This window comes from Gobio gobio, assembly GCF_949357685.1.
Source record: "Gobio gobio genome assembly, chromosome: 12".
NCBI lineage: Eukaryota > Metazoa > Chordata > Actinopteri > Cypriniformes > Gobionidae > Gobio > Gobio gobio.
This window is the reverse complement of record NC_137105.1, coordinates 13,049,896-13,074,007: the sequence shown is the minus strand read 5'-3', so window position 1 is coordinate 13,074,007 and position 24,112 is coordinate 13,049,896. Positions and strand designations below refer to the sequence as shown.

The window sequence follows — 24,112 nt, the reverse complement described above, 5'->3', positions numbered from 1 at the left end:
CACTATACTGTCAGAAAGCACTGTCCTTCGGATGAGATGTTAAACTGAGGTTCTGGCTGTCTGTGGTCATTAAAAATCCCAGGATGTCTTTCGGAAAAAGAGTACAGGTGTAACCCCAGCATCCTGGCCAAATTTGCCCATTGGCCTCGGCCCATCATGGCCTCCTAATCATCCCCATATACTGATTCATTACTCCATCCCCTCTCCACCAATCAGCTGGTGTGTGGTGGGCGTTCTGGCGCAATATGGCTGCCGTAACATCATCCAGGTGGATGCTGCACATTGGTGGTGGTTGAGGAGATTCCCCCCTTCTATATGTAAAGCGCTTTGAGTGCCTAGAAAAGCGCTATACAAACGTAACAAATTATTATTGGTTAAAAAGAAAGGCAGACCTTTTTTAGCCCACTCTGGGCAAAGGCATTGAAACTGGGCTGTCTCTGCTGTGTTGTCACACACCAGAATCAAACCTTTGCGCATGACCCTCATCATGGTTAAATCTGAGTCTGCACTTCCTGTTAAGTATGTTGAAAGGACTGTTAATGAGTGTGTGGAGTTGTACTCTAAGCCGATTACAAGCTTACGGGTACAACTATAGCACATGAAGCTGCAGGGCGAAGTTAACCAGATAGCAGACATAAGCCACCATTCATTTCCAACCACAGACTAATAGTACTAATTAAAACTAAAAACCATGTCATCTCGAAATGGATTTATACGCACGAATGGCTAGTTTTGAAGACGACATCACAATAAGAATCACTCAAATGCAAGTTTTTATAAATCCCCATTTATTTAATGAATTCAGATTCAATAATATAAACACAATTAAATACGCGATGCATTACGAACCATGTTGAATAAAAACAGGAGGAAAGTAACGATGTAGTGCCGTGGTTCTTAGTTTAGTTTTGGCTATTGGTAAATTCAGACCAGCCTTGGCTTTTCCCCCTCGTCATCAAACAGGTTATTACACACAGCATCACAGAACTTAATATGTGCACTGGTGAAGTGGCCAAAACCTTTCAAATGCTTTAAAATCATTTGCACCCCAAACAAAGTGCAAAAAAAAACCCACAAAAAAAACATTCAGAATTGATTGCTGAAATGTGCCTTGTCCAGTGAGCATGGAAATGTGTCGTTAGAAAAAAATGAAGCTATTTCGAATGAATGTCTGCCCTCATCTCTTTACCTTTTGGCAAGTTTATTCTCTGAAAGCAATATCCAGTTTTTACGGGGGAAAAGAAAAACGTCTTGGCTATAAGAAAATGCCCCCCTCCCCCCAAGAACAGACAGATGACCATACACTACTTGAAATTACTACATACATTACTATTTGCACACAGAAAAAAAATGGTGTAAAATCCAAGTATATACTATGGCATTCGGAACAACAATTTACAGGGAAAACATTTGGCATCTAATGTAGGGTTTCTAACAGTAACCTGACTATGGTTGAGTCTCACATTTAACACAAACGGGCATTTCCTTATTGCTAAAATCACGATTCTCTTGCGGATCCAAAATTTCGAAATCAAGTTTACACAGTGGATCATTGAGTCAGAACATGTCAAACACAATCTCAATTCTGCTATATTAAAAATAAATAAGATCATTTAAAATATTAGCGTTTTGTTGTCATATGCCCTAAGAGCACAAAGAAAGCAGGTTTGCTCAATGATTTGGCATAGCGTTGATCAAAAGTAGGGTTGATTCCATTTCAGCCCCTTTGAACAAATTAAAAAAACAACAACAATCACATTTAAAGATATTCTTGCTTTCTCACATGATGAGTAGCAGTAAGGGCTGAAGCCATTAAAGTTGCATTAGAAGCCTCCTATGAAGGTAGTGGGGGGGGGGGGGGGGGGTGCATAGAAAAAAAAGAAAAAAAAAACCTTTCACCAGCATATTCAAGCATCTTGATTTTAGGGAAATGTATGATCATTGCACATGACTTGGAATACCAAGCACGGCACGGCACGTCAGCTGACGTTTGAGGCTTCTGCCTTGGCTTTGGTCAGAAAGAGTCGTTACGCAACTATGTCTTGCCATTTGCGTAAGATTGACCGATTCGATCTTAAAGGAAATGCAATATAATGAAATGTAACAGATGACTGCAAACTTGAGAGTGAAAAACTCCAGTCTGAAGAAGCAAACTAAAAAAAAGGTACCATGTTATGGCTCCACTTTCGGATGAAGAGAAGTGGGAGGGGTTTTGCACACGTTCCAATGCTGTATAGTAGAGGCATGCTGTTATTGCTTTGCATGCACTCACATGGTCATTCCACTCACATCCATGCTTCTAACACAAAACAAAATAAAAAAAATTAAATAAATAGCCCGAACCAGAAAGAAACACCCCAAAAGTAAACCCACTTCCCTCCTGGAGCACTGCCCAATGGCACCAGTCTCATAGCTTTTGGAAATGAATGTGTGGTTACAGATAAACAGACAGACATACACACCGGTGGAGACAGATAAAGTGAGATTGGCTTCCTTGTCTTTTGGCAAACCGTCTCTCGTTTGCAATGGGTCAGAGTCAGAGTATGACGCAGTGGCACAGTTTAGTCCTGGTGCCGTGATGCCCTGCGATCAGCATATTACATCAGGGGCCTTAGAGTCCATCAGCAGGACCCCCTCGACCTGATGATCGGGACCAGGACCAGGCAAGGTGGCTCATTTCTGGGTGTTGTACACGGACTGGCTGGCTGTGAAATGCGTGGACTCTGAGGTGTTGATGGTGGAACTGGGCTGGATCCAAATAGGGACAGTTGAGCCTATAAAATAAACAATAAAGGACAGAATTAGGATCTGAATATTCTGACTGCAATTACTTTAGCAAAACTACAAAGACTCATCTCTTAGTGTACGTACACTATATCGCCAAAAGTATTGGGACACCCCTCCAAATCAGAATTTAATTCAGATGTTCCAATCATTTCCATGGCCACAGGTGTATAAAATCAAGCACCTAGGCATGCAGACTGCTTCTACAAACATTTGTGAAAGAATGGGTCGCTCTCAGGAGCTCAGTGAATTCAAGCGTGGTACCATGATAGGTTGCCACCTGTGCAATAAGTCCATTTGTGAAATTTCCTCACTACTAAAAATTCCACTGTCAACTGTTAGTGGTATTCTAACAAAGTGGAAGCAATTGGGAACAACAGCAATGAAGTGGTAGGCCACGTAAAAAAAAAAAATCACAGAGCGGGGTCAGCACATGCTGAGGCGCACAGTGCGCAGAAGTCGCCAACTTTCTGCAGAGTCAATAGCTACAGACCTCCAAACTTTGTGTGGCTTCCAGATTAGCTCAAGAACAGTGTGAAGAGAGCTTAATGGAATGGGTTTCCATGGCCAAGCAGCTGCATCCAAGCCTTACATCACCAAGTGCAATGCAAAGTGTCGGATGCAGTGGTGTAAAGCACGCTGCAACTGGACTCTAGAGCAGTGGAGAAATGTTCTCTGTAGTGACGAATCACGCTTCTCTGTCTGGCAATCCGATAGACGAGTCTGGGTTTGACGGTTGCCAGAACGGTACTTGCCTGACTGCACAAAGCAAGGTCCATAAAAACATGGATGAGCGTGTTTGTTGTGGAGGACCTTGACTGGCCTCGAGTCCTGACCGCAACCCGATAGAACACCTTTGGGATGAATTAGAGCGGAAAATGTGAGCCAGGCCTTCTCGTCCAACATCAGTGCCTGACCTCACAAATGCGCGTCTAAAAGAATGCTCAAAAAGTCCCATAAACACACTCCTAAACCTTGTGGAAAGCATTCCTAGAAGAGTTTAAGCTGTTATAGCTGCAAAGGGTGGGCCAACTCCACATTAAACCCTACGGATTAAGAATGGGATGTCATTAAAGTTCATGTGCATGTAAAGGCAGGCGTCCCAAGACTTTTGGCAATATAGTGTATATGTACACCAAGAGACGAGAGAGAACAACCATTTATGTTCATCTTCCAAGTCGGCAGAATAATTAAAAGGTGCAGATCTTAAAATGTCCAAATATCAGCTGACATATCAGTCTACCAATACCATTAAGTGATGTGCGGCATGCATTCATGCCTTCACTTTTGAAGATTTGACAGCCAGAGGTACAGAACATACAGTTTTACTAAAATGCATTACCAGTAGGTTTTATGGTATGAAGGATGTGTGGGTTTTGCAAGCAGGAAATATGCACACTAGGCCTACACTGTTCTCTATAGTGAAGCACATCAGATGTTGTTTCTTAGGAATATGGCCAATGGTGGTCACAGCTCTGCTCCAAGACACGTACCTCCCTTCCCTGATGCAGCTCTTCCAAATCACCGCCCCACTAACGGACAGCATACATGTGCAGCAAAGAATGAAAATAGAGAATTCCTTAATGAATTTGTTCTTTACAATTAATCACTCCTAGCAGTACATTAAAAATGAAAACCAAACACACTGTATATACCTTGTTTAAATAAGAGAGCTAAAGAAAAAGTAGTGTGACATGAAACAGTATCGGGCAAAATGGGCTATACATGGAGATGTGAGGTGAGATGAAGAAGACATTGCTGAACAGATGGCTGCGCTGACAGGCCAGCGGTGCCTCAGTGCGAGACGGCTCGTGTTGATTGCGTTTCTATCGATGAGATGTACCTGCTTTGACAGCTTTGCTTCATGCTGATGCAACCTTCCCATCAGAAATCCCATTTCCTGCTGACTCATCCTCGCACTCACTGGCACATTTTAAGATACTCTAACATAAATGGTTTTATTGCAGGATAATATTAATAATAATAAATTATTATTAAAATTTGTTCTCTAATTAATTACATTAGTGTAACAAAACACGTGCTCATGTGATCAGCTTGTGACCCGGTGTTTTCCGCGTCTCAGAACAGCTCAGTTCACAGTGAATAAATGCAGTGAACATCCCAGCTGTGAGTTTAGCGTGCATTTGGGAACGTAGCAGGCTTCAGTTAGGCATTATTTTCACATTTGCACAATTTCCAACATTATTGTAGGAAGATGATTACAGCATTTCACTCGATTTGTGAAATGCATTGTAAACCTAGTTTTCTGTCAAAATAAAAGCTCTCAAATGTAGTTTGTCAAAAGCTCAAGGGTTTACCTCTTGCAAGTGCAGAAATAAGGACAAAAGTATTGCAGTTTCCTTACTGTAGTGTCAAGTAAAAAGATGAATCTTCATTTATTTTACAATATATGGCTATTTCTGTCATTACTACATTCTAATTGTTAGGCTTCCTAAAACACCAGTGTGAATGTAATGTAGACTGAGACACTATATCACTACTAAAAGAGGGTTTAGTCCCCTTTAAAGTTCAGATACAAGTCAATTCACAACTTTTTTCTTTGTTCAATTTGCACACTGAACATGGGTTGGAGCTCTCAATATTAAACTCTCAATGTGCACCAAATTGATACATTTAACTTTAATCTTGCCCCCGGACCACCCTAGAGGAACCGCGTTTCACCCACCACACTGGCTTAACTATAACAGTGCTCTTTAAACTACACACTATTATTCAATTTTCTGGAATTGTAGTGCAAAGTATTACAACAAATGCATTAGGACAAAAAATGCACTGGAAATCATAACAAGACTGCTCTAAAATACTGAAAACCGCACTTTATGGCTAATACTAAATAATTGTAATATTTTAATATTATTATATATAATATACACTGCCATTCAAAAATTTGGGGCCATTAAGATTTTTTTAACTTTTGAAATAAGCCTCTTATGCCCACAATGGCTGCATTTATTTGATCAAAAATATAGTAAAAACAGTAATATTGTGAAACAGTATTACAATTTTTATTTAATACATTAAAAATGTAATTTACTCCTGATGGAAAAATTTCACATGATCACATGATCTTTCAGAAATCATTAAAAAAAAATGCTGATTTGCTGCTCAAGAAACATTTCTTATTAATGTTGAAAATTGTTGTAATTTTTTTTTTTTGAAAACAGTGATGCATATTAATTCAGGATTCTTTGAAAAGAAGCTTCAAAAACAGCTTTTTTAAATATAGAAATATTTTGTAACAATGTAAAAGTCTTTACTGTCCCTTTGATCAATGAAATGCATCCTTTTTAGCTTTAATTAATATATTAATTATAATAATATATACAATAAAAAACAATATAATAATAATAATAATAATATATTAATATAATATTAACATAATTAATAATGTTAATACATTTATATATTAAGTATTATAAAGTTAGTAATTTCTCAGCTGTGTGGTCTGGCACTATCATAAACAAAAGAGTCAGATGGTGTCCTTCCACCTCCTGTTCACCAAACTCCAATACCTACAGGAGGTTCAAAGTACTTGGCAGAAAAAGACTCAGCCTGACAACATGCAAAACAAGGACATACACAGCATGCACATGCAAAACTTTAGGTTAATGCATGCATGGGCCTAGCAAAGCAAACAACTCAAGATCTCCAGATCTGCAATGCAAGTTACTGGCTTTGGGTTTCAGTTAATTGCATTAGTCTTTCAGTGCATTTTTCCAGATCCAATGACTGACTCAAAGCCAACAGCAAACACAAATATCAAATGCCGCACAGTAATCCAAATGTTAGTGAAAGACAATGATGTGAATCATGGACAAACACAGGGTTCTGTAGGTAGACATTCACAATGGAGTGACTCATGCTGGATATAAATATTCAGTCTTACAAGTCATTTTGAATCCGGTAAAGTTTCACTGCAGATTTCTGGACCAGGACTAGGTATAGGCTGGACAATAATTATTGTTTCACCTGTCGAGTAAAAGAGTAAAACCATTATCTGACATTACATAACAATAAAATCTTTTGTGACCTGTACTCTCTCAGAACTGAAAAAAAAAAAAGAATTGTTGGTTTACAACTTTAAATTCAAACAAACATGGAAATAGTTTTAAATCCACTTAGTTTGCACTAACTACACATTAAGGAGACTATCTGTATGATTTACTTTGGTTTAAGTATAAACATTTATAGAGTGAACATTTTGTAATATTCATAAATATAAAAAAAAAAACACTTTCAAATACTGAAGCTGGCATCTTTAAGAATAACAGGAAATGCAAATAAAATCCTAAACACAAAGATACTCAAAAGGTTAGGTCAATATTACAGGATCAAACCCAGTATTTCTTGTCTACTTAACTTGACTGTCATGCATTTGTATGTGCTAAATTTAGACACAACAAAATTGCCCAAACACCTTGCGCTTGCACTCTATAAATAATATAAAAGCCATATTAGCATCAGGAAGACAAGAGGCGCTCTGTACCCAATGTCCTAGCTGACTGATACATGCGCATCTTGGTATGATCAAAGTCAAGACAAGTGAAATGAGTCCTGTCTCATTTGACACTTCATTCATTTCAGCATTAAACAAGAAGATAAACGGCACACACCTTCAGGTCATTTCAAACACTAGATTAGACCGGAATACAGGACTGGACTATTAATATAAAATGTAGCGCAACATTTGAAGATGATGGGTGATTCCGACTATTCAATTTGATATGAATCTGAGACAATCTTCCATCATGTCCTCAGTCATATTATTTATCCCATATGTAAAGGACTAGACAGTATGAAAAAAGCACAATTCATTCATCAGAACTGATTATACTTGACACTATCTAACATATTCTTTTTTTTTTTTCAATTTATGTTGAAGCATGAGCGTTAATAATAAACAACCCTCAGAGGGCAACCCAACAAAAGCACTGACATCTATACAAGCAAAATCAGAGTTATAAATAGCTGCATGTTTATTCTTTTTGCTTGATCTGTTAAATTTGTTCCTGCTGTATATGCCACCTGAGCAATATCACGTCACGTGTCTCTACCGACACAGCAGAGATGATCAGACACCTCCTCAACTGTGGATGAGGCTTTAGCAAAGAATATCTAGTCTTCCCTTGTAAAATAGAGACATTATATGGTCAGCAGTGCTAGATATTAATAAATTAATTCAGTGTATATAACTGCAAGTTATTAATTTCAACGTTCAAGTTTATGAGATATATATATATATATATATATATATCACAAAAGTGAATACACACCTCATATTTCAGTAACCATTAGTATATCTTCTCAAGGGACAATACTATAGAAATGAAACTTGGATATATTTTAGAGTAGTCAGTGTGCTGCTTGTATAGCAGTATAGATTTATTGTCTTCTGAAAATAACTTAACATAATGCCATTATTGACAAAATAGCTGGCAATAAAGTTACACCCTAAGTGAAAATGTCAAAAAATTGTCCAAAGTGTCAATATTTTGTGTGAGCACAAAAGGGTTCAGGTCTGAAGATACTTGGCCACTCCATCACCTTCAGCTTCCTCAGCAAGGCTGTTGTCATCCTGGCAGTGTGTTTGTTATAAGTTTAATTTCTATAGTATTGGCCCTTGAGAAGATATACTAAAATGGTTGCTGAAATGTGAGGGGTGTGCTCACATTTGTGAGATATTATAAAATGCATTTTCAGCAGTCATTACTCCAGTCTTCAGTGTCACATGATCATTCAGAAATCATTCAAAGACATTTCTTATCACAGTTGAAAACGTTTTTGCTGCTTAATATTTTTGCATTTATTTGAAATAGAAATATTTTGTAACATTACAAATGTTTTTACGGTCACTTTTGATCAATATAATGTATCCTTGCTGAATAAAAATGATTTAACTTTAAATTATAACCATTTATTTATATATAGTATAATTATATACTATATACTATATATACACTATACTAATACCATATATATAATTAGTAATGACTGCTGAAAATGCATTTTAAGTTCAAATAAAAATGAATCTCTCACAATATTACTGTTTTTACTGTATTTTTGATCAAATAAATCCAGATTTGGTGAGCATGTGAGATTTCTTTCAAAAATATAAAATCATACCAACCCCAAACTTTTGAATGGTATTTTACTTTGATAAAATATATAAAGTACAAATTGCTGAAATGAATAGTAGTGTTGTATTAATAATTAATAATGTTGTTTCTGTGGCCATTCTGACGGGCTAAGTGAGTTCATTCAGTGAAAGATTCATCAGAGTGATTCAAACAGCTAATTCCGGAGTTCACAAGTCTTTTGAACAATTCCTGACATCAACGAACTGCCAGATAAGCAATACATTAGCCATCCATCTAAAATAAGAGTGTTACTAGAGTACTAAAACATGCTTCCCTTCTTAGCAAACGCAAGGCTCACCTCCTCCATCCTGCTCTGCTTTGATCTGTGCCTCCAGGTCTTCTGGGTCCACGTATTGGTAGTTCTCTTCCTCTGGTGGTTTGCACTTTCCACAGCAGAAACAGCAGCAGCAACAACAGCAGCAACAGGAGAAAACGGCACAGCACATGACCGTAGCCTGCGGAAAAGACACAGACCTCAGATCATAGATGGCTCTTTCAGAAAGGCACATGTTGGAGCTTAATGCCACAGCGACAGGCAAGTTAGCAAGATGCTACCACCAGCTACTACTCGGTCAGTCACTATACTGACATTGTTGGTCAGTCATTATCATGCTAGGAAGTCCGAAGAGCTTTTCGAAAGCTCCTAAGCTGAAACACAAGGGAAATGATTGGCAAAAAAACAAAGCACACCAGCATTTATTTATAGCTTTGTAGATCAAAAACAAACTAAAAAAACTGATGCATTTTGAGCTGTCTTGCTTTCTGCATTAAGCCTATTTGAGAAAATGATTGCATGTGGATCAAACGCCACTATCATCTGCAAAGTAAATTCATCAGAACGTAGCATCTCAAAGAGAACAAAGCTTGCTAAATAATGCCTGTTCTGCTCAGATTATGGTAGTGGATTGGAGTGCCACCAATTTCCTTCTGAAACCATTCTGCTCTTTTCTCGATTCCAGGTTTTCTATTGCTGACTCGTTTCTTCTGGTGACAGAAAACCCAGAGTTCACGCAGTCTGCATTGTTTATTTTTGATCGCAGTCTTTCCAATAATATTTCAAAAATTCTATCTTAGAAAAGTTTTTTGTGCCAAGCAAAATCACGCAACTCCTTATTTCACCAAAACTGCATTAAGTGAATGTCACCAAAACATTTCAGTGTAAGTCAACACACTGAGTTCACAGTAAAGACGATCAGTAATTAAATTTTTTTTCACGCGACTGTAAATAAAACCTGTTTATAGGGAAACAGGCTCTCACCTTGAACCACCACTTTGACATGAGGAAGTAGTATTTGACACTCTCTTCTCCAAACTGCTCGGATACGTAGAGCCCCATGGAACCATACTCATCGTAGATTTTGCGTTTGGTCTCATCGGTGAGGATCGAGTTGGCATTGTTGATTTCTTTGAACGTGTCTGCGGCTTCTGGGTTGTCTGGATTCTTGTCTGGATGGTATTTCAGAGCTAGTTTTCTTTAAAAACAAAGAACTTTGAGTGTCATGAATCTTATGTAGAAACCCTGTTTGCAGAGCAAACAACTCAATTGAAATAATTAAAAACTGTTAACAGATATTAGCAGGTATTTTGATAGGGCTTCTATCATGGTCAATGAAAAGTCATTTGGCTGCAGCTAAATTTGCGTTTCAGTGAATGACACACACACACACACACACACACACACACACACACACACACACACACACACACACACACACACACACACACACACACACACACACACACACACACACACACACACACACACACACACACACACACACACACACACACACACACACACACACACACACACACACACACACACACACACACACACACAATTAAATAGAAATCACCATATTATCTTAAATAGTGAAATAACATTCCTTTCTTGGTGTGTGTTGTTCACTTTTGACTTGATATTTGAAGGAAAAATACAATTGCTGAAGTTTTGATCATGCTTTGATTTGTCTGACTCTGCAGTGAGGCTTGTGCATGCGTGCATGTATGTGTGTGTGTGTTAGTGATGCACGGTTCGCGGTTATATTCACCGATCGGGCGGGCAAGTAATAAAAAAATAACATTCCAATTAATTGCAGGTGGATGAGAGACAAATCATTGTGTTTGTTTGATAAAGACATTTTGCGAGCCCTTTGGGCGAATCATTCCGGTTGACGTTTTCCCACACGCTTTCAAAACAATTCCTCACATGTACTCAAGGGGGAGCAGAAGCTCATTGTATTAATATGCAAAACTTATCCAATCATAGCAGTGGGCATTTACTTCCAAGTCTTCATTGCGGCACGCCAATAAAAACCGAGCGTTCCATGAGAGAGGCTCAAAACCAGGGTAGAAAATAGCCTTTTATTTATTCATTATGACGTTCACATGGTTTTAACATTCAAAAACATAAGTTGACCTCAGACAACAGTATAAAAAATTTAAAAGCCAGTTCATGACACCTTTAAGGCCTTTTAAAATATTTTTAAATATATAATTATTATATAAATATGCGCTGTGTGTTTTGAAGTAATAACAGTGAGGGTTTCACGAGCTACTCGGTTCATTATTAAGCGGCTCATTCCGCATAATCAATAAGAAACTCATTCATTCCAATCCCGGCACTGTATTGTGCATGAGATTGCATTACACCGGAGAATTCAAATGTCATGAAAGGCTGTTTCAGGTCTGTTCATTTAACAGCCATCTGTTAATCTCCACACTGTTGTCTTTCAGAGACATATCGTGTGTTTCGTTCCTTCGTGTGCATTTGGCTACCTACCAACTAGACATGTGCCGGTAAACGGTAATACGATATACCGCAATAATGAACATGCACAATATTGTTATCGTGGGCACTTCAAAATACCGTGAATAATTATTTATTACGAATTATTCAGATTTTTAGAAATGTATTTTAAGAATACTTTACCCATCAACCGTTTAAAATGAACAGAGCGTCAAAGAGGAACGTGCACTGATGTAAACAGACCGTTCATGAGTCGAGCACATGGCGGAAGGCGAAGACGCACTGAAGTGCACATTCACTATCAGAAAGCAGAGGGCGCTGATGGAACAGCAGAAATACAGCCGTTTCCCCAGTAACCATAATCCGGTGCTCGTCATCACATAACCTAATACTTAAAGAATTAAAGTCATTTTCAAACTTCATTTTTTTTTTTTTGTTTTAAATTACATGCCCTAGATATTGTTTGAATATGTTCTGACTGTTGTTCAATCACACTTTACAATATGGCTCCATTATTTAACATTAGTTCATTCATTAACAAACTGACAATGAAAAATACTTCTAAAGCATGTATTAATCTTAGTTAAATGTACATTTCAACATTTAATAACACATTATTAAAATCAAAAGTTGTAACTGTATTATTTAATGGACCTGAGCTTACTCTAACTAACAGTTGCTTTTTTAAACTAACATTATCAAAGAAGAATAACTTCTGTAAAAATGTAGCTATTCGCTCTTTGTTAATTTTAATGCATTAACTGGCGAGACATTATTGTAAAGTGTTAACTATTGTTCTTTATAATTCTTTAGCACTTTAATCTGTTTCAAATATTTGTTTACTTTATACATTTTTTTGTGTATTGCTTTATTGTATTTAAATGTTTGGTTCTTTTGTTATAAGAAAGTTTTTTAACCTGTTATAGTATGACAACACTTTTTTTGCAACTTTTTTTATAAATATCGTGATAATACCGTATACCGTGATAAAAGCTTCAGCAATTAATCGCAACATGAAAATTTGATACCGGCACATGCCTACTACCAACACACAAGGAAACAGTCCGTAAAAAGGATTTCACATGTACATACAAGGAACGAGCAGGAGAGCGTTTTGTGCGCTGAACACTGCAATGAGTTTAACAACACTCACTTTACTTTAATGGTGTCCCGGATCGTGTCTGAGGGTTATGTTTGTTCGGAGCATTTTGTTTTGTAAATGAGAGGCACGGTGTAATGGAGAGTTCACAAATAAGCTTTTGTTGAAAGATGAAGTTCATTCATAATGCTTAATTAGTCTGTAAATTACAGCTTTATATGGATAATGTTTTCAAAATAGCATGTTTTCAAATAGCGAATGGGCATTTAAATGGTTTCCTATGCAGTAGGCTTGCTGCGATAGTCGGTGTTGCCGGTGTTACTGGTGTTCAGGCGCAACACATCACTTGCCCACTGCGGCACTGCCCCCACCAGTGTTTTGATTTTTTTTTTTTATAGTAATAAAATCATTTAGTTCAGTTAGAGAACAGACACTACAATTAAAAACGGAACGTGTCTGCTTAATACAGCGTGAGCCGAACGGGAGTCGCAGCAGCAGGAGTCAGATTTAATTTATCACGAGAGAGAGGAGCTGACTGACAAGATGACGGCGGAAGATTTGGTTTCAAAGCGAAATGTAAAAGCACCTATTTAAGAGAGTTTGTCATTGTACGGTTTTGTTGTGTTTTTCATTAAGAATAATAGGCTAATGAACCCACCATTCAAGCAACCAGCCCCCGCATTGGCGCTAATTCTAAACCGAAAGTAAAAATGCGCACAGCCGCACTGTCATTCATTCATGGCCGCACAGTCATTCAACTTCCAAAGGAATTCATTGAAAACACTCACTTTGCTCCACACCGTTATGAATGTCATGCACATTTTACTTTCGGTTTAGGATTAGCCCCCGCTGGTGATACCGGTATTACCGGTGTTGTCACTCGTCACCATCACATCAATCATAACGGTGGCCATTTACTGACAAGCCTTAAAGGAGCTGCCCCTTAAAGACATAGTTCACCCCAAAAAGAAAATTAGCTTATGATTTCCGCCTGCCGGAAGCTAGTTATTTTAGTTTATAAAGTTTTAAATACGGATATTTTTCTCACACAAGCGCATCGCTTCAGAAGGTCTTTATTAACCCCCTGGAGCCGTGTGGAACACTTTTCATTCATTCTTCATTCTTTATTCGGATCCCCATTAGCTTCAGTGGTTGCTAATCTTCCTGGGGCCCACACAGCCATACAAGAAAAAAAAAAAACCATACAAATAAAATAAAAAGACTTTTATGGACTTTAAAACAGAAATACCTATTCAATGCCATTTATAATGCTTGGAAGAGCCAGGATATTTTTTTTTATATAACTCAGATTGTATTCGTCTGAAAGAAGAATGTCATAAACACCTAGGATGACTTGAGGGTGAGTAAATAATGGGCTAATTTTCATTTTTGGGTGAATTATCCCTTTAAAACTGATAATTTCAGTCAAAATGAAAATAATAGTTTTTATGCATATATTTGTACTTTGTGCAAATTAACATTATAAGTGAACCTCAAGGAACATATTAAATAAAAAAATCCATGTAATAACCCCTTTAATGTAACAACGTTTACTGTACCTGTAGGCTCTTTTAATGTCCTCTGCTGTGGCCCCTTTCTCCAGTCCCAGAACCTTGTATAAACTGTCCCCTGTAGTGGACATCTTCCTCTGAGGCCTGTCAGAGGGTGGCTTGGCATCTGCCATGATTCAATGCTAAACAGCAAAAAAAACAGACAGAATTATGCATTCAAAGAATTCATTGCATCCAGTAGGAGCTGCTCTTCAAACTCTTCTGCGGCAGCCCATTATTGACAGACGGAACAATGTACTAGGGATGAAACGATTACCGGTTTCACGATAAACCACGGTAAAATTTAGTGACGGTTAGTAATATCGTATAAAATGTAATTATCATTAAAACCGCGTGAGATTATCACGATTTTAAAACTCGCTGTAAATGTTGTCCAGTCAGCGTCAGTCTGGCGCAGCACCGCTGTTTTCTGAATGAGAAGAAATGGCAGAAGGCAGTGACAGCGCCGGGAGATTTTTCAGACTTCTAAAAGGACCAAATCTGAGGCGTTGTCATATTTTGGCTTTTACAAAAGTCCTGAGGGAAACTCAATCAAAGATGATCACCCTGTCAGCAGAACATGCCAGAATAAAGTCGCTGTAATGGGGGAAACACTTCAAAACTACGAACGCAAGGCAAGTGGACTTTGACCTGAATACCAAAACTACGTCTGGGAAATAATTACGTGAAGCGAACGAACAAGTTCAGACAAGACTAGGGTGACATTTAAGGGATAATAATCAGGGTTTGCCATTAACAACCGCCGTTTGCGGGTGTAAGTTAACGTTATTTCGGCTGCACATTAGCCACTCTGCTGTTAAACTTATTATAGTCTTCTCAAAAGCCATCTGTTATAATCGCGTTGCGCATTATAACCACTCACACGTGTTTATATTGAGTTTATGAATGCAATGTCTCATAATCAGAGGCGTTCAGATTATCCGGAATTTTGTTCAGAGCGCGCGCCGCTCACACGCTGAAATCTACACTAAAAGCAGATGTGTGTGTGATGTACACAAGAGATTCATTCATCATACAGAGGTTGACTGTTTTTGTTCTATTTCAGCAGCGAAAATAGTTTCAAACAAACACAGCAGAACCACAGCGCATCTGATGTGACTGGCATAAAGTTGGTGAATTTAGGGACCGTCTCTAAAGTTACACACAACATTGGTAACGTTATACACGTTTGAAACTTTAATAGCATTTGAAGAAAATGACAGTCATAAAACTGACTATAAAGTGATCATCTAGGTGTCAGGTATGATGCAGACATTTTGATATTTAATAAAATAAACTAAACTGTCAAATCATATGGAAATATGGATATGCATTATTTCACTAGGATACTGTTTGGGCTCTTACACAAAACATGCTAAATTTAAATGCATCATTGCTGAACACTGATGAGAATATTGCTTGAGAATATATTTACAGAGATAATATTAGAGATTATATTTACGAGAAATTATTATTATTTATGCGTTGCTATTGACGGCGGCCATTATAAGGAAGAAAATCCCACAGAATCTTGCTTAAAAAAGTGCATAGAGCTGCTTTAGTTTGTTTGTTAATTTTCAAATATAAAACTTGAACAAAACCGTGATAATATTGATAACCGTGATAATTTGGGTCACTATAATCGTGATGTTAAATTTCCATACCGTTTCATCCCTACAATGTACACAGCCAAAGCAAGCAGAAAGCACTCGGCTCTATTTTAACAACACACTGCAGATACAAGGTGTGGTAAAGGTGAATTCTGTGTTTATGCTGAAATAACAGGTGTAGTTTTTCGGATGTATATGAGCAATCCATCAGGAAATTAATTAAACACTACTAGGAAACCATGAATAAGATGTGTACTCTCATAATCATAGGATATGTACCAGCATGCAACAGTGGGCGGAGCAATGGCTTCCCCGTTCTCATAACGCCTTTGCTAAAGAAGATTATTTTTTGCTGATCTCACAGATTACAACTCCATGTTGACAAAGGCTAATAGACGCTTGTATACATTACACAAGACACCTTTCTGATCATGAAAGCCCATTTTAAGGGGTTTAAACGCTGAACATGGATCTTTTTTAGATATCTTGCTGAACCGCATCACCAAATTTTGGCAACAAGACACATTCCTTAACGTAATTTATAATGTTACAAAAGAGTTCCATTTCAAATAAATGTCGACCTTTCCATTCATCAAATAATCCTGACATCATGGTCTCCCCACACACAAAAAAGCAGCACAACAGTTTCAACATTGATACGAAGCGTTTCTTCAGACACTAAATCAGTATATTAATGATTTCTGAAGGATTATGTGACACTAAAGACTGGAGTAATGGCTGCTGAAAATTCATAAAAATATAAATAGAAAACAGTCTTTTAAATTTGTAAAAACATTTCAGAATATTGCTGTTTTTACTGTATTATTGATCAAATAAATGAAGTCAATGTGCGCATAAGAGACTTCTTTTAAACACATTTAAAAATTTAAGTTTGCAGTCAGTAAGTTCTTTTGTGTATTTATTACTGAAAAATAAATAATAGACTCGATTATCCGCAAAGCTCCATGAGGGAGGGCGGTTGCTGCTCATATGTTTGGCAACAGTTTGTTTTCATGGTAACAGTGATTTCTCTGACTGGAATTATGGGTACTACTGTTTAACACAAATCTATCAATTAAACACAGGAGATTTCTACAGAAGTGATTGCACCTTTTACAGGAGGCTTTAAAGGGTTAGTGTAAACAGTCCAGCGCTTCCGAGTTCTACGTCAGAACTAGGGGTGCACCGATCCGACTTTTTCAGTCCCGATACCGATACCGATGCCAGGGCTTTGTGTATCTGTCGATACCCGATACCGATCCGATATATTGTTGAATTAATAATAAACTGTATATCTTCCACCTTATACCTTCCTTGAAGAGACTAAAGGCACCAGACTTTACTAACTAAACATAACTAAGACAAAATAACAGATGTATGTAAGGTGTTGAATTCTTATTTATTTAAAAAACAATTGTGCATTCAAATCTAAAATAGAATGTAATCTAACTTCTTTAAATAAATAAAATGTAGCAGTGGAAACAAAAAACAGTGTAGGCCTATTGGTCAAACATACAATAGTAATCTGACAGTTACCAAACATTTTTTACACTACAGATAATTGTTTTGGTATATAATCATATCAATATTAAAAAGTAGCATTACAAATTAACAAATAGTCTAATTTTCTGCCATATGCAATTTATTAAAAATTTTCAGCTAGCTAATAACAACTTTGTTCTGGTTTCACCTCACTCCAGATTAAATGATTGTAGGCTAGGCCTATTTATTTTACTACACATTGTCAACAGAAATAAGATGAAATACTGTTGATAATTAAAAATAATTCTTACTACCCACTCTTGCTAAATTGGGTAAGCACACTTGTGTTCTCATTTCAGTTGCGTTCTGAGTAAATTAATAAACTGAGTTCATGAGTTCAGTGTTGGACGGATCAGTTGTTCTGGCCAGTCGTTAAAATGATTCGGTTCAAAGGAGTCATTAGGTCACGAATCGGACATTAGCAGACGCGTTGTGTGCGAATCCCGTCTGTTAGAACATCGCGAAAGATGTCAACACACAGAAAACACTTCATAACTGGATATAATTTGTCTCCCGCTTATTGAAAGTACGCTTTATGTCAGCTGGTCAGAGAAGAGTCAATGTTTTTTGAGCGCAATTCACACCCAGTGATAATTCAAGGACAAAATTGTCCGAATGTGTCACGTGCAACATGGTTTCGGTCTTCCGAGCTTTTGATTTGGATTAATATGTGAAATATGAGAGCGAACACTGATTATCTTGAAGACCCAGAGAGCGCGCGCGGGGGAGGAGCTCTCAGATCGGTCTCTCTGTCACTCAGTCACGAGCGCAGCATCTGTTCTACATCACTCGTAAATCACAATAACTCATCAAATTAGGCTTTGGCCGTCAAAAAAATGTCAATGCAGGAAAGACCCTGACTTTGCAGTAATACCCTCGAAACAGCGACGAACTAGTTGGCGTGGCAAGCGTGAAATATCTCCTCCACACAGCCGACTCTCTGGCTCGCTCCCTTCTAGCAAGCGACACACGTGAAGCTGACGAATGACGTAGGTTCTGCTGCGACGGAAAAAAACACCTGGATCGGCTTGTGGATCTGTTCATTTTTCCGATCCCCGATCCAGCTATTTTGTCAGTATCGCGGCCGATATCCGATCCTAATATCGGATCGGTGCACCCCTAGTCAGAACGGCGGCTAGCCATTGGCTAGCTCCTGCGCCAGCATCACATGCATGCGTCTTGGTGCTCGCGTGAAGAGTGCCGGCCAATGGGAAGCCGCCGCTCATTTACTACATCAACAGCGGAGGAGACTGGCACAGACGAGAAGAGATTGTTGAATGAAGTCTTTATTTTGGGGGGGTTTTTCACACAAAAAGTTCTCATCGCTTCATAAAATTAAGGCTGAACCACTGGAGTCACATGGACTATTTTAACTATGCATTTCCTACCTTTCTAGACCTTGAAAGTTGCAATGACGTTACTGCCTATGGGTGGTTCAGAAACCTCTTGGATTTCATCAAAAATATCTTAATTTGTGTTTTGAAGATGAACAAAGGTCTTATGGGTTTGGAACGGCGTGAAGGTTATTAATGACAGAATTACACTTTTTGGGTGAACTAACCCTTTTGAGCGTTTTTTTTTTTTAGGAGAAATAAAGGGGAGTAGTGTTTTGGATAAAACTCATTCATTTCTCAATTTTGTTTTAGAACATGACCTTTAAAGCTTCTGCAAAAGGTGCAAGTCACTTCTGTAGAAATCACCCTAAGCCACACAGCCTTTTAAAGCTTGAAACAGTTCCATTCATTCATTTGAGAAAAGTTGAGAGCTAGTTAAGAGATGATCATCACACAGCCAGATATAATAACAGCCTGATAAAACAAACATAAGACAGATTCACATCTTCAATTAAGGTCGCATAGAAAGCCAAACGATCCCCCGTTTCAGACTGCAGCTGTGCGAGCCTCAGATGAGCCTCTGTTCATCAAACTGTAAGCTTATCCCAGGCTTAACTCTACAGTCAGTCAGTGTTTTTCGGATGAATCTAGCGGCTGTGCCAATGTCTAATGAGAACACACCCTAATCACACAGGTCACTTTCTTCCAGATGATGACAACCGGCTCAATGCTCTTAAATGAACCAGTCCAACCTGACGAAGCTGACACAACTTTATATGTCATTTCAACTCAAACCTAATGCAACATACGCTAATACTCCAGTTCAAAATTGTTAGAAACTTGATCAACAAGACCTTTAAAAGCCAAGACAGCTAATAATAACAACAACAACCATAAATCAGACTGCTTTGGAAGTCCTAATCTAGTTAAATAAAATATTGATTTCTCAATTTTAATCGATTCTCATTTTTACTAACCAATATCGATTCTTAAATCCCAAGAATTGATTAGTCATCCTGTTTTCAGTTGATGAATGAACGAAAAATTGCAGCGCGCCTCCCATCCAATAAATCGCAAAAATCTTTGTGCTTTGTTACTATTGATATGAAACAGTCTCAGATTTCAAATAACGTCCATTTTATTACAAAATTCAAAAAGATAAATACCATTTGGGCACTGTGGCGTGAGATTGCTCTGGCGCAGCTCAGCTCAAGAGAAGCGGCAGCGCAGAACGCACATGAGCTGATCTTCGCTTCCGCCTTAATACCAGTTACAGCATGAAATAAACATGAATAAGCATCTGAAAGTGTTTTAAAAGATAGAGTAAAGCTTGCCGAAATCCGTATCATGAAATCGCTCAATCAGTGTTTCAACCGCGGAAAGACATAAGTAAAGCAGCTTGTCACTTAACGTCACATTTACCTCAGAAAAAGCATATTCAGTGTCCATAAACTCGTTAGTCAGCTAGAAAAATGAATCCCAAAGGAGCATTTTATATGCACCATATTTCTTCAATATTTAATGCATGTTTGAATAAATCCGGCAAGTTTTTATGACAGCCACCATTTAAATGTTTATATTTTATGTAACTTTAATATTATTATAAAAAAATGTAAGTGTAATTTAAGTGTTTGTAACTTTGTTTGTAAATTTTTACCTTCAATATTATAGTAGGCTAATGTAGCCTTAGTAGGCAACAACTAACTCCCATAGTTCACAGCATTAGTCAAGAGATTTGTTTTCCTTGAGAAAACTTGCCAATAATTGTACGGTACCTGATATATATCAAAATCGATATTGAATCTAATCGAAATCGAATTGCAAGCTTGTGAATTGTGAAATTTTTGTCAATACCCAGCCCTAGTTAAAGGGGTACTTCAGCGCTGGGAAGATGAAAGTCATTTATGTAGTAGAAATGTAAAATAATTTTTTAATTTGGTGCCTTCTAGACTGAGAAAAGACAGAAATTGTATTGTCTCATGTGGATGAAAGACAACAACTCCCAGAATGCACTTGCGTCGCTGCCCTACGAGGCCACTCCCAAAGCCACGCATATTGGTTATCACCAGTGTTGGGGAAAGTTACTTTGAAAAGTAATGCATTACAATATTGCGTTACTCCCTTAAAAGGTACTTTTTAAGAAAAGTAATGCGTTATGTTACTTTTGCGTTACTTTTTCTCACCTGGGCAGTTTGATTTTGGGGGAAATGTAAAGACCATTTCACATCAAAATTGGAATAATAAGGCGGAAGGAAATGCAAATTCACGCTTGTATAGTAGAGGGCACCGCTCAAACAAACCTCTCAGCTGTGCTTCCATTCTGGATTACAGAAGAATTGGACGCAGGAGAAGAAAGTTTAACAATTCACCAATAAAAAACAATTAAGTTATTTTTGCCTAAGGTTTAACAGAAACATCGAAGGTCAGCAGCAAGTACATTGATCAATAAAGTGAGATTAAATGCATAAAAATATTTGTTTTATTTAACATATTTAATCATTGGAGGTTTGCGTGGTATTCGGATTTTGCATTTGACTGATTTTATTCATTTTGAAGAATTCTGAATATTTTTTTGTGCAAGTGAGATGAGTAAATGCCTGCTCATTTAGTCTAGAACTACAATAATAACCATCATGTTCACACACACTCACACAAACACAACGCCTCGCTATTTACTTGCAATTTCACTCAACAAAAGGACAAGAGAGCAGTCAGTCAATAAATGGAAAAACAAAGTAACTTGCGTTACTTATTTGAAAAAGTAACTCAGATATTTTGTTGTCAATTTAAAAGTATGCGTTACTTAACTAGATATTTGAAAAAAGTTCTGATTACGGAACTCAAGTTACTTATAATGCGTTACCCCCAACACTGGTTATCACTGGCCCACCATGACACCGCCCCCACTGTCGTTTTGATCTTCATAATAATACAATAATTTCGTTCAGTTAGAGAATAAACACTACAATTAAAAACTGACGTGTCTTTTCAATAACGTGTGAGTTAGCAGAACGAAAGTCACGCCACAAATGAGTCAGATTTCATTCATCACGAGAGCGAAGAGCTGAGGTAAGTGCAGCTGTCATTCTCGGCGCGTGTCCAGACACATATGGAAGCTTAACTTTCATAGGAATTCATTGAAAAGTTGAAACACTCACTTTACTGTCACGTTTACATCTGTGCGCATTCACATTCTGTGAGTGAGATCCCACTCCAATGGGCGGGTTAATAACATGCGGAACAGCTCCTTCTACTGGCTGTAGTCTCTAGCCTCTGGCCAAAAAATTATCCGATAACGCAAAATGACGATATTTGCATAATTCTCTCATCTCAGGGGGACATGAGGGGGGGAAAGTCCCATAATTTGAATATACTACCGGGTTTCTACTGATACAAAGCTTAATGCTAAATTGCTGAAGTAACCCTTTAATACCTATATTTAGCAAAAATGCATTGAATTGATCAAAAGTACCAGCAAAGAGATTCATAATGCTACTATAGATTTCTATTTCAAATACATTGTTCTTTTGATTGTTCTACTCCAAGAATCCTGAAAAAAGTACAGTTTCCACAAAAACATTAAGCAGCACAATTGTTTTCAACATTGATTATTGATATTAATAAGTAATGTAGGAGCAGCAAATCAGCATATTAGAATGATTTCGGAAGGACTGGAGTAATGATGCTGAAAATCGAGCTTAGCCATTACAGGAATAAATTATGTGTTACCATAAATTAAAATAAAATAAAAAGTTATTTTAAATTGAAATATTTTACAATATTACTGTATTTTTGATCAAATAAATGCAGCTTTGGCGACGCAAGAGCAAAAGATATATAAACCTCTCTTGAAACACTGTTCTCTGCCTTTTTCAAGATTTGATAGATTATGAGAGACTTCATCAACATTAATGACCAATGCATAGGCATTAATACTTTAAATGCTTTAATTTTAACATATGATTTAAATCTTTGACAGGACCTGTGGGTGCTGTCATAAATCGTAATGTGTTAAATGCACTGCATCATTAAGGACAAAACAATAAAGAGAACATAATTAAATGTAATAATGATTTAAATTTCATATCCACACATTTGGGCCTGACATCAGTGTTCAATCTACTGTGATTCTCTCTTGAGTGGGTTCTGATAAACTCAAACACACTTTAGCAGTAAATCATTACCTCCATCTCTCAAAGACCAGGTAAACATGTGGATTGTCCAGCCAACCCTTATTAGGTAGATTGACCAAGTAATACATAATGACATGTCTAAAAAAAATATACTCACTAGTATATTATAAGACACTACTCAAAAGAACAATAAAGGTTTATAATGAAGCATAAATCTATTTATTACATACAAGTGAAATAATGTGCTCAACTTTCACAATAGTTCTACATCAGTAGATCTGAACAAAAACACGTGTTAACTCTCCAGTCACTGCTTCCAACATCTGGGATGAGTTTTGTGACGTCACGTGTGAATTGATAAGGTTTATTTTTATCCTGTCGTTGATATGCATCTAAGGTATTATCATAGTCATCATATTTACATTACTTGTTGTTGGCTGCTGTTGTAACGGGCCAGTGTCCTTGTAAAACTATAATCCAGTCTTAATCCAGTACAGATTACTATCCCCTTCAGACCCTGTATTTTCCTTCACTCTTCACTGTTTAGCCATGACCTGTATGGGTTGACCTGGACACCAGCTACTAGAAACAATATGTAAGCTCAGTTAACAAAAGGTAAACATTGAGTTCATTCATCTTTATGCGGGATTACTGGATCTGGGAGGAGAGGACGAAATTCGACCGTGTAACGTAATTCATACTAAGTGTCAACAATACCACTTTGAATATAAATCTTCTATCATATTTACATGTACAGCACAACTAATACGAAACTCACACACAATACTGACTGGTTTATAGGGTCATTATGAATTTGCAAATACTTTTATCGAGGAAGCAAACGGCTGACTATGCAGTTAGCATTAGCAGATTTAGCAACGGTGGCAAATTTTCTGTGGATTTTAAGATGCAAATTTCAGCACAGTCGATCAAAACTCACCTTGAACTGGGTGGTAATGTGATATTGTCAATTGTGGCTGAATCATAGAGGACTCAGCCTAATGGTTCTTTAGATATACTATGTACAAATCCTCATTGCTATCGCCGCATGTCCTCCCTTGAAAGCGAGCGTAGAGCGCTCTGAGGACGCGCTTGCTTACTGGAATCGACTCTTTGAACCGAGTCTCCAGTATGTTCCGCAAAGGGCACGATT

General features: G+C 37.5%; 1 protein-coding gene across 5 annotated transcripts; it reads right to left on the bottom strand.

The window, feature by feature from the left end:
- Positions 1-767: 767 nt before the first annotated feature.
- On the bottom strand, positions 768-24,099 carry dnajc5ga (DnaJ (Hsp40) homolog, subfamily C, member 5 gamma a). 5 transcript variants are annotated; one of them, XM_079830471.1, is made up of 7 exons: positions 23,900-24,060; positions 14,350-14,483; positions 10,201-10,414; positions 9,241-9,397; positions 6,692-6,774; positions 4,278-4,316; positions 768-2,774 (listed from the first exon to the last, which is right to left on the bottom strand). In XM_079830471.1, the coding sequence occupies exons 2-5, from the start codon at positions 14,472-14,474 to the stop codon at positions 6,695-6,697; spliced, it is 576 nt and encodes a 191-aa protein (XP_079686597.1). In that variant the 5' UTR covers positions 14,475-14,483; positions 23,900-24,060; the 3' UTR covers positions 768-2,774; positions 4,278-4,316; positions 6,692-6,694. The 5 variants fall into 5 exon arrangements, with proteins under 5 accessions (XP_079686597.1, XP_079686596.1, XP_079686598.1 ...); XM_079830472.1 differs by lacking the exon at positions 4,278-4,316 and having other exon boundaries at positions 776-2,774; XM_079830474.1 differs by lacking the exon at positions 6,692-6,774 and having other exon boundaries at positions 776-2,774.
- Positions 24,100-24,112: the final 13 nt, after the last annotated feature.